We start from the raw sequence: 12,991 nt of genomic DNA, 5'->3' as shown, positions 1-12,991 counted from the left end.
GCTTGGCAGCTGAAGGCATCTGTGTTGGCCCCATGTGCCCGCATTAAGCTTTAATACATGCAATGGGGGCGTTACCATTACACCTAGAGGCTCTGCTCTCTCTGCAACTGCCGCTCCCTCTCCACTTTGACAGTGTAAACATGATCACGTCTGGCCCTGTCAAAGAAAGTGCAAAGGGTGCAGCAGTTGCAGACAGAGCAGAGCCTCTAGGTGTAATGGTAACGCCCCCGTTGCTCCTAGAGACTCATTTGCATATATAAAAACATCATTTTTCTCAGCAATGCGGACACACATGAACATGGGACCAACACAGATGCCTTCAGCTGCCGAGCGCACATGTAACAGGTCAGCCAGTGTCATAGGTACAAAACTGCTGACAGATGCCCTTTTAAGCCTAACATTTCAGCTAATAACCAGATATTTTATAGGTCATGGTTCCAGGATTCAGCAATTAGCGCAAAGCACATTTTTTTTTTTTTTTTTTAGTTTACATGGAAGATAGCTGCAATACCAGACAGTCATGGGACACCAGTGGCGCTGTTTCTGCAAAAATAATGCAATTTTTTTTTTTTTTTTTTTTTTATCAGCTGGTATCTGTAAAGTTAGAAACCAATGGACACTAAGTGCACCTGCCATACGGCTCCCTAAACTTGAGTGCAACGGTCAGCACACTGAATTTCGTGCCTGCAGTATCTCAGCCTGTGTTCGTTTTTGCATTAACGTGTACTGTATTATATGTGTTTTACCTGCAGCTTCCATGTACTCTGAAATACAGAGGGAGCCGCCGGATATAGGGAGTATTCTGGCTCATCCTGACTATCTGGAATCAAATGCTGAACTCATCAAGCCCAAGAAGCTCTCTAATCCTGTGAAAGCATCTAGAAGTCACCAGGAGCTCCATCGCGAGCTGCTCATGAACCATCGCAGGTACATTTTCCATTTTACATACAGTAGTTAACTTTCAACTTTTCCGGGCGCAGCATAAAGATGGCCTCAGATCGATGAAGGTCCGACTCCCGCTAATCAGCTGTCTGTTTGAAGCAACCCGGTGCTTGTGCGAGCGTTGTGACCTTGTTTTGTCGTAGTGATGTTACAGGGTATTGTAGCTTCTTCCCACTCACTTGAATGGGACAAAGCTGCAATTACCCTGCACCACCACCACTGCTGCTATATGTATCATGCAAGGTGAACAGTGAAGTGGCTGCAGCGCACACATGAGCACTGCAGCCCCCTCAAACAGCTGAACACCAGGGGCCTAACTTAAGGATAAACCTGAATGTGCTTATCTTGGAAAAACCCTTTAAAGTGAACCTCTCATCAACTTTCTGCTGATCTCACTGAGGGCAGCATAAAATAGTGACCGAGATGCTGATGTCAGCGCTGTGTCACTCATGAGCTAATAGTAAGAGGTTGCTGAGAACCAGCATCATAATCATTGCAGCCCAGGCCTGGAAAAGAGTCAAATCTACCTGAGAAGAGTCCTGGTTATCCATAATCTCCTGCTCTCTCGCCCATCTGCTGATGATTGGCAGTTCTCTCCTAGAGAGAAAGGGAGAAAACTAGGTATTAGACTGTCAGCCATCAGCAGGAGAGCAGGAATTCATGAATAACCAGGACTCTTCTCAGGCGGCCGGGACTCTTTTCCAGGCCCAGTCTGCAATGATTGTGATGCTGGTTCTCGGCAACCACTTCCTTTTAACTTATAAATGACAGACCGCTGAAATCACCTCACCTGTCTTTACTCTATTCTGCCGTTAGTACGGGCAGCATAAAGGTGATGACCGGTTCGCTTTAAGGCTGGGTTCACATCTGCGATGTCAACTCCGGCACTATTATCCGGTCACTGTATCCGGCATACATGCTGGCTTAAAGCTCGATAAAACACCCATTTTATTTTTATTTTTTTGTCCAGCCGAAAGTCTGCATATATGCCGGAAAGCAGATGGATTACACTGTGGTATCCGGCCATGCCAGATACGGTGAGCTCCGTCAGTCTGTTCCTCTGCCGAAACAGACTGCCGGAGTTCACATTGCAGATGTGAACCCAGCCTTACTCCTCCGACACTTCAGCTGCTGTAAAACCACAACTCCCAGTATGCACACTTACTCTTCTGTTCTTGTAACTCCCATAGAAGTGGAAGGAGGATTTTAGGAGCTGTAGTTTTAGCTGGAGTGCCCCAGGATGCTGATCCCTGCTCTACCACGTAAAAGCATTCGCCTCCCTCTTTACGCTGGGTTTACGCCTGAGCGTTTTACAGCGCGTTCAAACGCGCTGTAAAATGCTCAACACATGAAAACCAATGCTTCCCTATGGCCCTGGTTCACACCTGAGCGTTTTACAGCGTGTTTGAACGTGCTGAAAAACGCCCTATGCTCAAAAAAGTTCTTGAGCTTCTTTGGGGCGTTTTGTCGCGCGTTCCCGTACATAGACTTTCGGGAACGCGCGACAATGGGCGTTCGCTTGTCTCTGTATGCGCGATTGTAAACGCCGGTACAATCACGCATACAGAGCGCTCCTTTCAGAACGCTCAGGTGTGAACCCAGGGTTAAAGGTTTTGTCCAACCCTTTAAAATGTTTATAGAAAAATAAAACTGTTCTATTGAGGGTTCCGCCCTCCAGCGTTCCGGAATGGTGACGTCCCATACGTGGTCACTTGTAACACTGCAGGTGGCATATCCCCTTTGACACTGGATATGGTATAACATTAGATCAGTGGGAGTCCTACTGCTGGGACCTCCACCGATCATGAGAACCTGTACCCCTCAGATCCCCCTGAAATGAACGGAGTGACAGGTCGAGCATGCACACACTCCATTCATCTCTATGGGAGTTCCTGAAATAGCGGCTGTCTCCAGAACTTCCATAGAGATTAATTGAGGTCCAGTGTGCATGCTCGACCCACCACTCCATTCTTTTCTCGGGACTTCAAGGGGTACGGAGTCCCTGTTTTCATGTTCGATAGGGGTCTCGGCAGTAGGACCCACACCGATCTAATAATTATGCCCTATCCTGAGGATGGGGATAATTTGTAACAACCATAATAGCCCTTTAAGTGTAACTACTGTAACACATTTCTGATCCTTAGCTTGAAAAGTACTGCTTGAGAAAGGTTCCAGTGTCTGAACTGAAACGTTGCTACTGGTGAATAAACCTACACTTTTTTTACTGAAGGAAGTGCCGGGGATATTTTTGACTGTTTATCTTGGGGGAGAGGATCGCGCCATCAGCCGCTGGCACCCGTCTCTACTTTTCTGCTGTGCAGTTCACATATTTGGGACTTAGCTTGAAAAGTAGTTATCAGGAGCTTATATGGCAGGGTTATTTAGACAGTGTATAGCGGTAGTATTAGGGCAGTATGTGGCATTATTTTGGCAGTATTAGGCCGAATGCGCAATGCCGAGAGCGGTCCGTGGTATGCCGGGCTGGATTCCTGTTCAGAGCAGGAGCGCACGGCGTCTTTGGTTGCTATGACTCCGTGCGCTTCATGCCGCCGCTGCTGTACAGTAATACACTATACGAGTGTATTACTGTACAGCAGTGGCGGCATGAAGCGCACGGCGTCATAGCAACCAATGACGCTGTGCGCTCCTGCTCTGAACAGGAATCCAGCCCGGCATACCGCGGAACACGGCCGTGTGCATTCGGCCTTATACCAATGTGTTTGAGCATGGAGGTGGCATTACTTGAAAACTGCTTACCTAATACTTTACCATAAAGATAATGGCTGTGGCCATCCTGCACTTTGTCATTTTCAATATATTATAGCAGTATAATTGTCGTAACCTGTATTATAGCACCAAAACCCCCTGCAGTTCTGCATTTCCCTGAAATCAAGTTAAAAGGGCTGAGATGTGATGGATTTATTCTAAATCTGTAACCTTCCATATATGAAGGAACATCCCCCCCCCCCCCCCCCCCCCCCAAAAAAAAATAAGGCAAATCCGCTAGTTCCGCACATTGATTAAAGGTGTCATATTATTGTAAGAGGGCACAGTTCCTTTTCTTGAATTTGCCCTTGAGTCCCGCATTTTAACAGAGTATCTTCTGTCCCAGAACAGCCATTGTCAGCTCAGTATCGCTCTCCATTTACAAGACAGTTAGAAGCCTGACGACAAGATCACCAGGGAATGCTGTCCGACAAGTCACCTTTATACTCACATTTAACAGCAGCAGAGAGGCTCCGACCTCATGTAGTATGCATTACAGCCGCCCGTACTGCCAGCCGCAGCGCATCAGGAAGACCGGCGCCAGTAACGTCTAACAAGCTGCCTCCTATCTCCTTTATCTACCTGCTTCTTATAGTGTTACTAAGTCTTTGTTCATGGTTTTTGCTCCTACATTGTCGTTTTCTCCAGCATGTACATCTCTTAGGAATATGCTGGAGCTACATAGAGAGTGGTAATAGCTTTGTAGCGTATCACTGACCTTATTTATATTTATTTCATTTATTTATGTACAGATTCAACAGATTAAAATCAAGCATGGATTTCTCACGGGTACCTATAGCAGAGAATCTCCCATGCTTGGTCCCATGACGCCTGTATAGAAGTGGAGCACAGACTCCATGAACTGCTGTACAAACGCCATTACTGTGTGCATGAGCCTTAGGGCTCATGCACACGACCGTATGTATTTTGCGGAACGGAACAGCTGGTCCCTAATACAACAGTCCTATCCTTGTCCATAATGCGGACAACAAAATAGGACATGTTCTATTACTTTGTGGAACGGACATACGGAAACGGAATGCACATGAAGTAACGTGTTTGTTTTTTTTGTGGACCCTTTGAAATGGTTCCTAATACGGTCTGCAAAAAATAAAACGGAACGGACACGGAAAGAAAATGCGATCGTGTGCATGAGCTTTTAACGGGGGTTTCAGAGATATTTTTACAGATGACCTATCCTCTGCATGGGAACAATAGAGCTGTAAGAATTGTTACATAGGAGGAGCTGAAAATGAAACCAGATTGATGCAAATAGGTACAAAAAAAATCTTCATGTTTGAAATGGTAACAGAACTGAATGTTTTGTTACATAACTGGTTTGCCTGCAGTCTGGTGGAAAACCACGGATAGAAAACGCATTATGAAGTTATGTAGGCCGCATACCGGGGTTGGCTCCCCAGGATACAGTGAAGTCACAAACGAGGAAAACAACTCCACCACCAGCTTTTGCCAAAACAGAATTTTACTTAAACGTGGTAATGAACACAACCTCACATGCTGGGAACACACAATAAATTTACATACACCCAGCCCAAGGGCTGAGACCCTTGTGCTGCACAGCACGGCGCCCTCCAATGGATGCAGGAGGAAAGCGGGGTAATTTACCTACTGCTGGGCATGACTAAACCGCCACACCTTGCCTGTTATTACCCTCAAAAACAAGAATAACTGTATGGCTGTGTGGTAGGGGCTAGCCTGCGGTGCAGCACAACAGCTTACAATCTTACAAAGCTCTACAGTATTACCCCTCCCATAACTGGTCCTGTAGCACCTGCCTGAGTATTTCTTCTTAGCAAAACGCCAGCCTGGCTTGAGTTTGTGGGACGTTTATCAGCTCTCCAGTGTGAAATGTTCCTTTTAAATTATGGAGTCCTTGCAATGAACAATAGCAACACTTGTGGCCTGACACAAACAGAGACCTCTAACTACAGGCCTCAGTCTCTAGGCGCCAACACTGATGAGGTGCGTGCACGATCTTACCGACCCGGGTCTGCTCTGCCTCTGCTGGTGACTCAGAACTAAACAAATGCCTCTCCAACAAGCATGCGGTACTGCAGTGTATGTACAGTAACTTTGCTCCTCTGCTCTCATCTGGGTTCCTAGAAGCAATCCTCGTTCCTCTGGTCAGGATCAGGGTCTTGGACTCAATCAGCTTCACGTAGCTGCCGCTCTGGTCACTGAGGTTGGATCCTCTGCTCACACAGTTCCTCAGTCTCTGCTCCCTCTAAGATGGCTGCTCTCTTTCTCTTCCTCTCCAGGCTCTGTGTTACCCCCCACCTCTCATGAATATGGACATATATACACTCACCTAAAGAATTATTAGGAACGCCATACTAATAGGGTGTTTGACCCCCTTTCGCCTTCAGAACTGCCTTAATTCTACATGGCATTGATTCAACAAGGTGCTGATGGCATTCTTTAGAAATGTTGGCCCATATTGATAGGATAGCATCTTGCAGTTGATGGAGATTTGAGGGAAGCACATCCAGGGCACGAAGCTCCCGTTCCACCACATCCCAAAGATGCTCTATTGGGTTGAGATCTGGTGACTGTGGGGGCCATTTTAGTACAGTGAACTCATTGTCATGTTCAAAAAACCAATTTGAAATGATTTGAGCTTTGTGACACGGTGCATTATCCTGCTGGAAGTAGCCATCAGAGGATGGGTACATGATGGTCATGAAGGGATGGACATGGTCAGAAACAATGCTCAGGTAGCCAGTGGCATTTAAACGATGGCCAATTGGCACTAAGGGGCCTAAAGTGTGCCCAGAAAACCTCCCCCACACCATTACACCACCACCACCAGCCTGCACAGTGGTAACAAGGCATGATGGATACATGTTCTCATTCTCTACCATTTGAATGTCTCAACAGAAATCGAGACTCGGACCAGGCAACATTTTTCCAGTCTTCAACAGTCCAATTTTGGTGAGCTCGTGCAAATTGTAGCCTCTTTTTCCTATTTGTAGTGGAGATGAGTGGTACCCGGTGGGGTCTTCTGCTGTTGTAGCCCACCTTTCTTTCCCATTCTGACACTCAGTTTGGAGTTCAGGAGATTGTCTTGACCAGGACCACAACCCTACATGCATTGAATCAACTGCCATGTGATTGGTTGACTAGATAATCGCATTAATGAGAAATAGAACAGGTGTTCCTAATAATTCTTTAGGTGAGTGTATGTGTGTGTGTGTGTGTGTATATATATATATATATATATATATATATATATATATATATATATATATATTAGTACAGACCAAAAGTTTGGACACCCCTTCTCATTCAAAGAGTTTTCTTTATTTTTATGACTGAAAATTGTAGATTCACACTGAAGGCATCAAAACTATGAATTAACACATGTGGAATTATATACATAACAAAAAAGTGTGAAACAACTGAAAATAAGTCATATTCTAGGTTCTTCAAAGTAGCCACCTTTTGCTTTGATTACTGCTTTGCACACTCTTGGCATTCTCTTGATGAGCTTCAAGAGGTAGTCACCTGAAATGGTTTTCACTTCACAGGTGTGCCCTGTCAAGTTTAATAAGTGGGATTTCTTGCCTTATAAATGGGGTTGGGACCATCAGTTGCGTTGTGGAGAAGTCAGGTGGATACACAGCTAATAGTCCTACTGAATAGACTGTTAGAATTTGTATTATGGCAAGAAAAAAGCAGCTAAGTAAAGAAAAACGAGTGGCCATCATTACTTTAAGAAATGAAGGTCAGTCAGTGCGAGAAATTGGGAAAACTTTGAAAGTGTCCCCAAGTGCAGTCAAAAAACCATCAAGCGCTACAAAGAAACTGGCTCACATGCGGACCGCCCCAGGAAAGGAAGACCAAGAGTCACCTCTGCTGCGGAGGATAAGTTCATCCGAGTCACCAGCCTCAGAAATCGCAGGTTAACAGCAGCTCAGATTAGAGACCAGGTCAATGCCACACAGAGTTCTAGCAGCAGACACATCTCTAGAACAACTGTTAAGAGGAGACTGTGTGAATCAGGCCTTCATGGTAGAATATCTGCTAGGAAACCACTGCTAAGGACAGGCAACAAGCAGAAGAGACTTGTTTGGGCTAAAGAACACAAGGAATAGACATTAGACCAGTGGAAATTTGTGCTTTGGTCTAATGAGTCCAAATTTGAGATCTTTGGTTCCAACCACCGTGTCTTTGTGCGACGCAGAAAAGGTGAACGGATGGACTCTACATGCCTGGTTCCCACCGTGAAGCATGGAGGAGGAGGTGTGATGGTGTGGGGGTGCTTTGCTGGTGACACTGTTGGGGATTTATTCAAAATTGAAGGCATACTGAACCAGCATGGCTACCACAGCATCTTGCAGCGGCATGCTATTCCATCCGGTTTGCGTTTATTGGACCATCATATATTTTTCAACAGGACAATGACCCCAAACATGGAGGAGGAGGTGTGATGGTGTGGGGGTGCTTTGCTGGTGACACTGTTGGGGATTTATTCAAAATTGAAGGCATACTGAACCAGCATGGCTACCACAGCATCTTGCAGCGGCATGCTATTCCATCCGGTTTGCGTTTATTGGACCATCATATATTTTTCAACAGGACAATGACCCCAAACACACCTCCAGGCTGTGTAAGGGCTATTTGACCATGAAGGAGAGTAATGGGGTGCTGCGCCAGATGACCTGGCCTCCACAGTCACCGGACCTGAACCCAATCGAGATGGTTTGGGGTGAGCTGGACCGCAGAGTGAAGGCAAAAGGGCCAACAAGTGCTAAGCATCTCTGGGAACTCCTTCAAGACTGTTGGAAGACCATTTCAGGTGACTACCTCTTTAAGCTCATCAAGAGAATGCCAAGAGTGTGCAAAGCAGTAATCAAAGCAAAAAGGTGGCTACTTTGAAGAACCTGGAATATGACATATTTTCAGTTGTTTCACACTTTTGTTATGTATATAATTCTACATGTGTTAATTCATAGTTTTGATGCCTTCAGCGTGAATCTACAATTTTCATAGTCATGAAAATAAAGAAAACTCTTTGAATGAGAAGGTGTGTCCAAACTTTTGGTCTGTACTGTGTATATATACACTCACCTAAAGAATTATTAGGAACACCATACTAATACGGTGTTGGACCCCCTTTTGCCTTCAGAACTGCCTTAATTCTACGTGGCATTGATTCAACAAGGTGCTGATAGCATTCTTTAGAAATGTTGGCCCATATTGATAGGATAGCATCTTGCAGTTGGAGATTTGAGGGATGCACATCCAGGGCACCAAGCTCCTGTTCCACCACATCCCAAAGATGCTCTATTGGGTTGAGATCTGGTGACTGTGGGACATTTTAGTACAGTGAACTCATTGTCATGTTCAAGAAACCATTTTTACAGTCTTCAACAGTCACCGCTCGTGCAAATTGTAGCCTCCTTTTCCTATTTGTAGTGGAGATGAGTGGCACCCGGTGGGGTCTTCTGCTGTTGTAGCCCATTCGCCTCAAGGTTGTGCGTGTTGTGGCTTCACAAATGCTTTGCTGAATACCTCGGTTGTAATGAGTGATTATTTCAGTCAACGTTGCTCTTCTATCAGCTTGAATCAGTCGGCCCATTCTCCTCTGACCTCTAGCATCAACAAGGCATTTTCGCCCACAGGACTGCTGCATACTGGATGTTTTTCCCTTTTCACACCATTCTTTGTAAACCTTAGAAATGGTTGTGCGTGAAAATCCCAGTAACTGAGCAGATTGTGAAATACTCAGACCGGCCCGTCTGGCACCAACAACCATGCCACGCTCAAAATTGCTTAAATCACCTTTGTTTCCCATTCTGACATTCAGTTTGGAGTTCATGAGATTGTCTTGACCAGGACCACAACCCTCCATGCATTGAAGCAACTGCCATGTGATTGGTTGACTAGATAATCGCATTAATGAGAAATAGAACAGGTGTTCCTAATAATTCTTTAGGTGAGTGTATATATATATATATACAGTTATGAATAATACTGCCCCTTTCTTGCTCACAATTCCTAGCTTTTCAATATTAGTCAACAGACTAACCACTCTTGCTCAACTACTTATTTCGGGCGTAAAAGTCCCTGGTAACTATCCTTGACAAATAAGGTTTGATATTATCTTTGATTGTTCAACACAATGTCTCTGTTACTACTTATATGTAACATGAAATGTGGCTATTGCAAGCTCGATTTACAGACTGTTTGTAACCCCCCTTCTATCTTTGAAAATCAATAAAAAGATATTTAAAAAGAGAAAAAAAAAAAAAGCATTAAAGCAAGTGCTCTGCGGTGATTACATGTCGTGTAGACCTCTACTATGATCCGGCCATGTTATTCTTGTCTCTGTGTTGCTGTTCCCTCTAGTGCCAGAAGAGTGTATTGCTCCTCCACAAGCAGCTGAGTTCAAGGAATGAACCAAATGCATCTAGTTTTAGAGAAACATAATTCTTATAAAGGTTTTTTTTTTTTTTTTTATACTGTATTTTGGTGATTATTTGTATTTTTACTGTGATTGGATGTCATAGTAAGCTGTCCTTTCTGTGGGGTAATTCACCATGTCTGGTCCTTATAGAGGTTTGAGCCTTGACAAGAAGCCGGAACTGCAGAGGGTGCTGGAAAATCGGAGAAGAGACAAGATCATACAACAGAAGAGACAGGAGGAGGAGAGCAAGAAGATGCAGTCGCCATTTGAACAAGAGTTATTAAAGAGACAGCAGAGGCTCGAGCAGGTAATTCTTCTCTATACAAATCATGAACATTTTGAAAGCATAAGTATGCCTGAAGAATATACATTACAGGGGTTCTCCGGAACTACTAGGGCTCATGCACATGGCTGTTGTCATTTTGTGGCCCTGTGCATCCCGCACTTTGTGTGGGCCCTGTCGTAGAAATGCCTATTCTTGTCCACAAAAATGTAAATGCAGTCTAGCTATTGAGTTATTCAATAAAATGTATCTGAATAGCGCCACCTGCTGTTTGTTCTGTTCCTTATTTCTCTGTCCATCACAGTGACATCACTGAGGTGGATGCACATGGTCAGGTCCAGCCTTGAATAGCCATCAGCTGTATCTACTGTTAGAAACGGAGACAGTTTATAGTTAGAAACTGTGTCTGCTGCAAAAAGGATACCCCCCCCCCCGAGCTGCTCTCTAAAAGAAAAGCTAGAAGAGCAACTGGAGCAATGAATGTGGAGATTTCTGGATCCATGTGAGGTACAGGGCTGGTTGTAGCTTTGTTAGAAATATATTGTCATGTACTAGATGATGCCCGATTATATTTTTTTATTTTTATTTTTTTACATTATTCATGGGTTAATGCATTAACTCTTAACATGTAAAAAAATATAATCATCTTTTTCCTGTGTTTATGTTAAAAAAATTGTATTTAGTTTTGTAACCATGTGCAACTAAAATTTCTTTTTAGTATTTCCCTTTTCCATAACTGTTTTATTTTGATTTATGGAATGCAGGACCTATATTGCTGGGGGCGGGGCTAGAAGCTGCAGTTCAGCTTGTTGTGACTTGTTTTTTAATTATTATTTTGTCTTTGTCTTTTATTTTTTTGATTTTACAAGACCTTTTGGGGGACATTTAACTTTACTTATTTTTTTATTGCCGATTTCTCCTGCAACAGGGGCTGACATTGCTGTCCAGGTTAAAGAAGCAATACAGCCTCCTGAGAGGTTGTACAGCCTCTCTGCAAAGCTGATCTGGGTCTGAGAAGACCCAGCAGCTCTTGATCGGAGCAGTCCACAGCATTGCTAATGGAGCGCTGTGTGTAGAGCAATGGGCAACCTTGTTAATCGTCATGATTTTCCTGTATAAATCGTTGGTTGTTACGATAAAAAATGTCAGTTAAATATATCATAGGAGGCACACACAGTGATATTTGAGAAGTGAAATAAGGTTTATTGGATTTACAGAAAGTGTTCTATAATTGTTTAAACAAAATTAGGCAGGTGCCTACATGTGGGCTCTGTTGTTGTCATTTTATTGATTCCAAAACCTTTAGAACTAATTATTGGAACCCAAATTGGCTTGGTAAGCTCAGTGACCCCTGACCTACATACACAGGTGAATCCAATTATGAGAGAGTATTTAAGGGGGTCAATTGTAAGTTTCCCTCCTCTTTTAATTTTCTCTGAAGAGTAGCAACATGGGGGTCTCAAAACAACTCTCAAATGACCTGAAGACAAAGATTGTTCACCATCATGGTTTAGGGGAAGGATACAGAAAGCCGTCTCAGAGATTTCAGCTGTCTGTCTCCACAGTTAGGAACATATTGAGGAAATGGAAGACCACAGGCTCGGTTCAAGTTAAGGCTCGAAGTGGCAGACCAAGAAAAATCTCAGATAGACAGAAGCAACGAATGATGAGAACAGTCAGAGTCAACCCACAGACCAGCACCAAAGACCTACAACATCATCTTGCTACAGATGGAGTCACTGTGCATCGTTCAACCATTCGGCGCACTTTACACAAGGAGATGCTGTATGCGAGAGTGATGCAGAGGAAGCCTTTTCTCTCTTGAGGTGGGCTAAAGCACATTTGGACAAGCCAGCTTCATTTCGGAATAAGGTGCCGTGGACTGATGAAACTAAAATGGAGTTATTTGGCCATAACAAGGGGCGTTATGCATGGAGGAAAAAGAACACAGCATTCCAAGAAAAACACCTGCTACCTACAGTAAAATATGGTGGTGGTTCCATCTTGCTGTGGGGCTGTGTGGCCAGTGCAGGGACTGGGAATCTTGTCAAAGTTGAGAGACACATGGATTCCACTCAGTATCAGCAGATTCTGGAGACCAATGTCCAGGAATCGGTGACAAAGCTGAAGCTGCGCCGGGGGTGGATCTTTCAACAAGACAACGACCCTAAACACTGCTAAACATCCACTAAGGCATTTATGCAGAGGAAGAAGTACAACGTTCTGGAATGGCCATCTCCGTCCCCAGACCTGAATATAATTGAAAATCTGTGGTGTGACTTAAAGAGAGCTGTCCATGCTCGGAAGCCATCAAACCTGAATGAACTAAAGATGTTTTGTAAAGAGGAATGGTCCAAAATACCTTCAACCAGAATCCAGACTCTCATTGGAACCTACAGGAAGCGTTTAGAGGCTGTAATTTCTGCAAAAGGAGGATCTACTAAATATTGATTTCATTTCTTTTTTGTGGTGCCCAAATTTATGCACCTGCCTAATTTTGTTTAAATAATTATAGCACACTTTCTGTAAATCCAATAAACTTCATTTCACTTCTCAAATATCACTGTGTG

At 44.0% G+C, this 12,991-nt stretch overlaps 1 protein-coding gene across 1 annotated transcript in view; it reads left to right on the top strand.

Annotated features, from left to right (window-relative positions):
- The window catches only part of FAM107A (family with sequence similarity 107 member A), a 57,050-nt gene that overhangs the window by 40,156 nt on the left and 3,903 nt on the right, over positions 1–12,991 (top strand). The window contains exons 2-3 of the mRNA XM_044301603.1: positions 753–927; positions 10,289–10,445. Coding sequence (XP_044157538.1) covers positions 753–927; positions 10,289–10,445 — 332 coding nt within the window. The remainder of the gene's footprint in view (positions 1–752; positions 928–10,288; positions 10,446–12,991) is intronic.

This window comes from Bufo gargarizans, chromosome 7 (genome assembly GCF_014858855.1).
Source record: "Bufo gargarizans isolate SCDJY-AF-19 chromosome 7, ASM1485885v1, whole genome shotgun sequence".
In the NCBI taxonomy this organism is placed as follows: Eukaryota; Metazoa; Chordata; class Amphibia; order Anura; family Bufonidae; genus Bufo; species Bufo gargarizans.
This window is presented reverse-complemented; position numbering and strand designations above follow the sequence as displayed.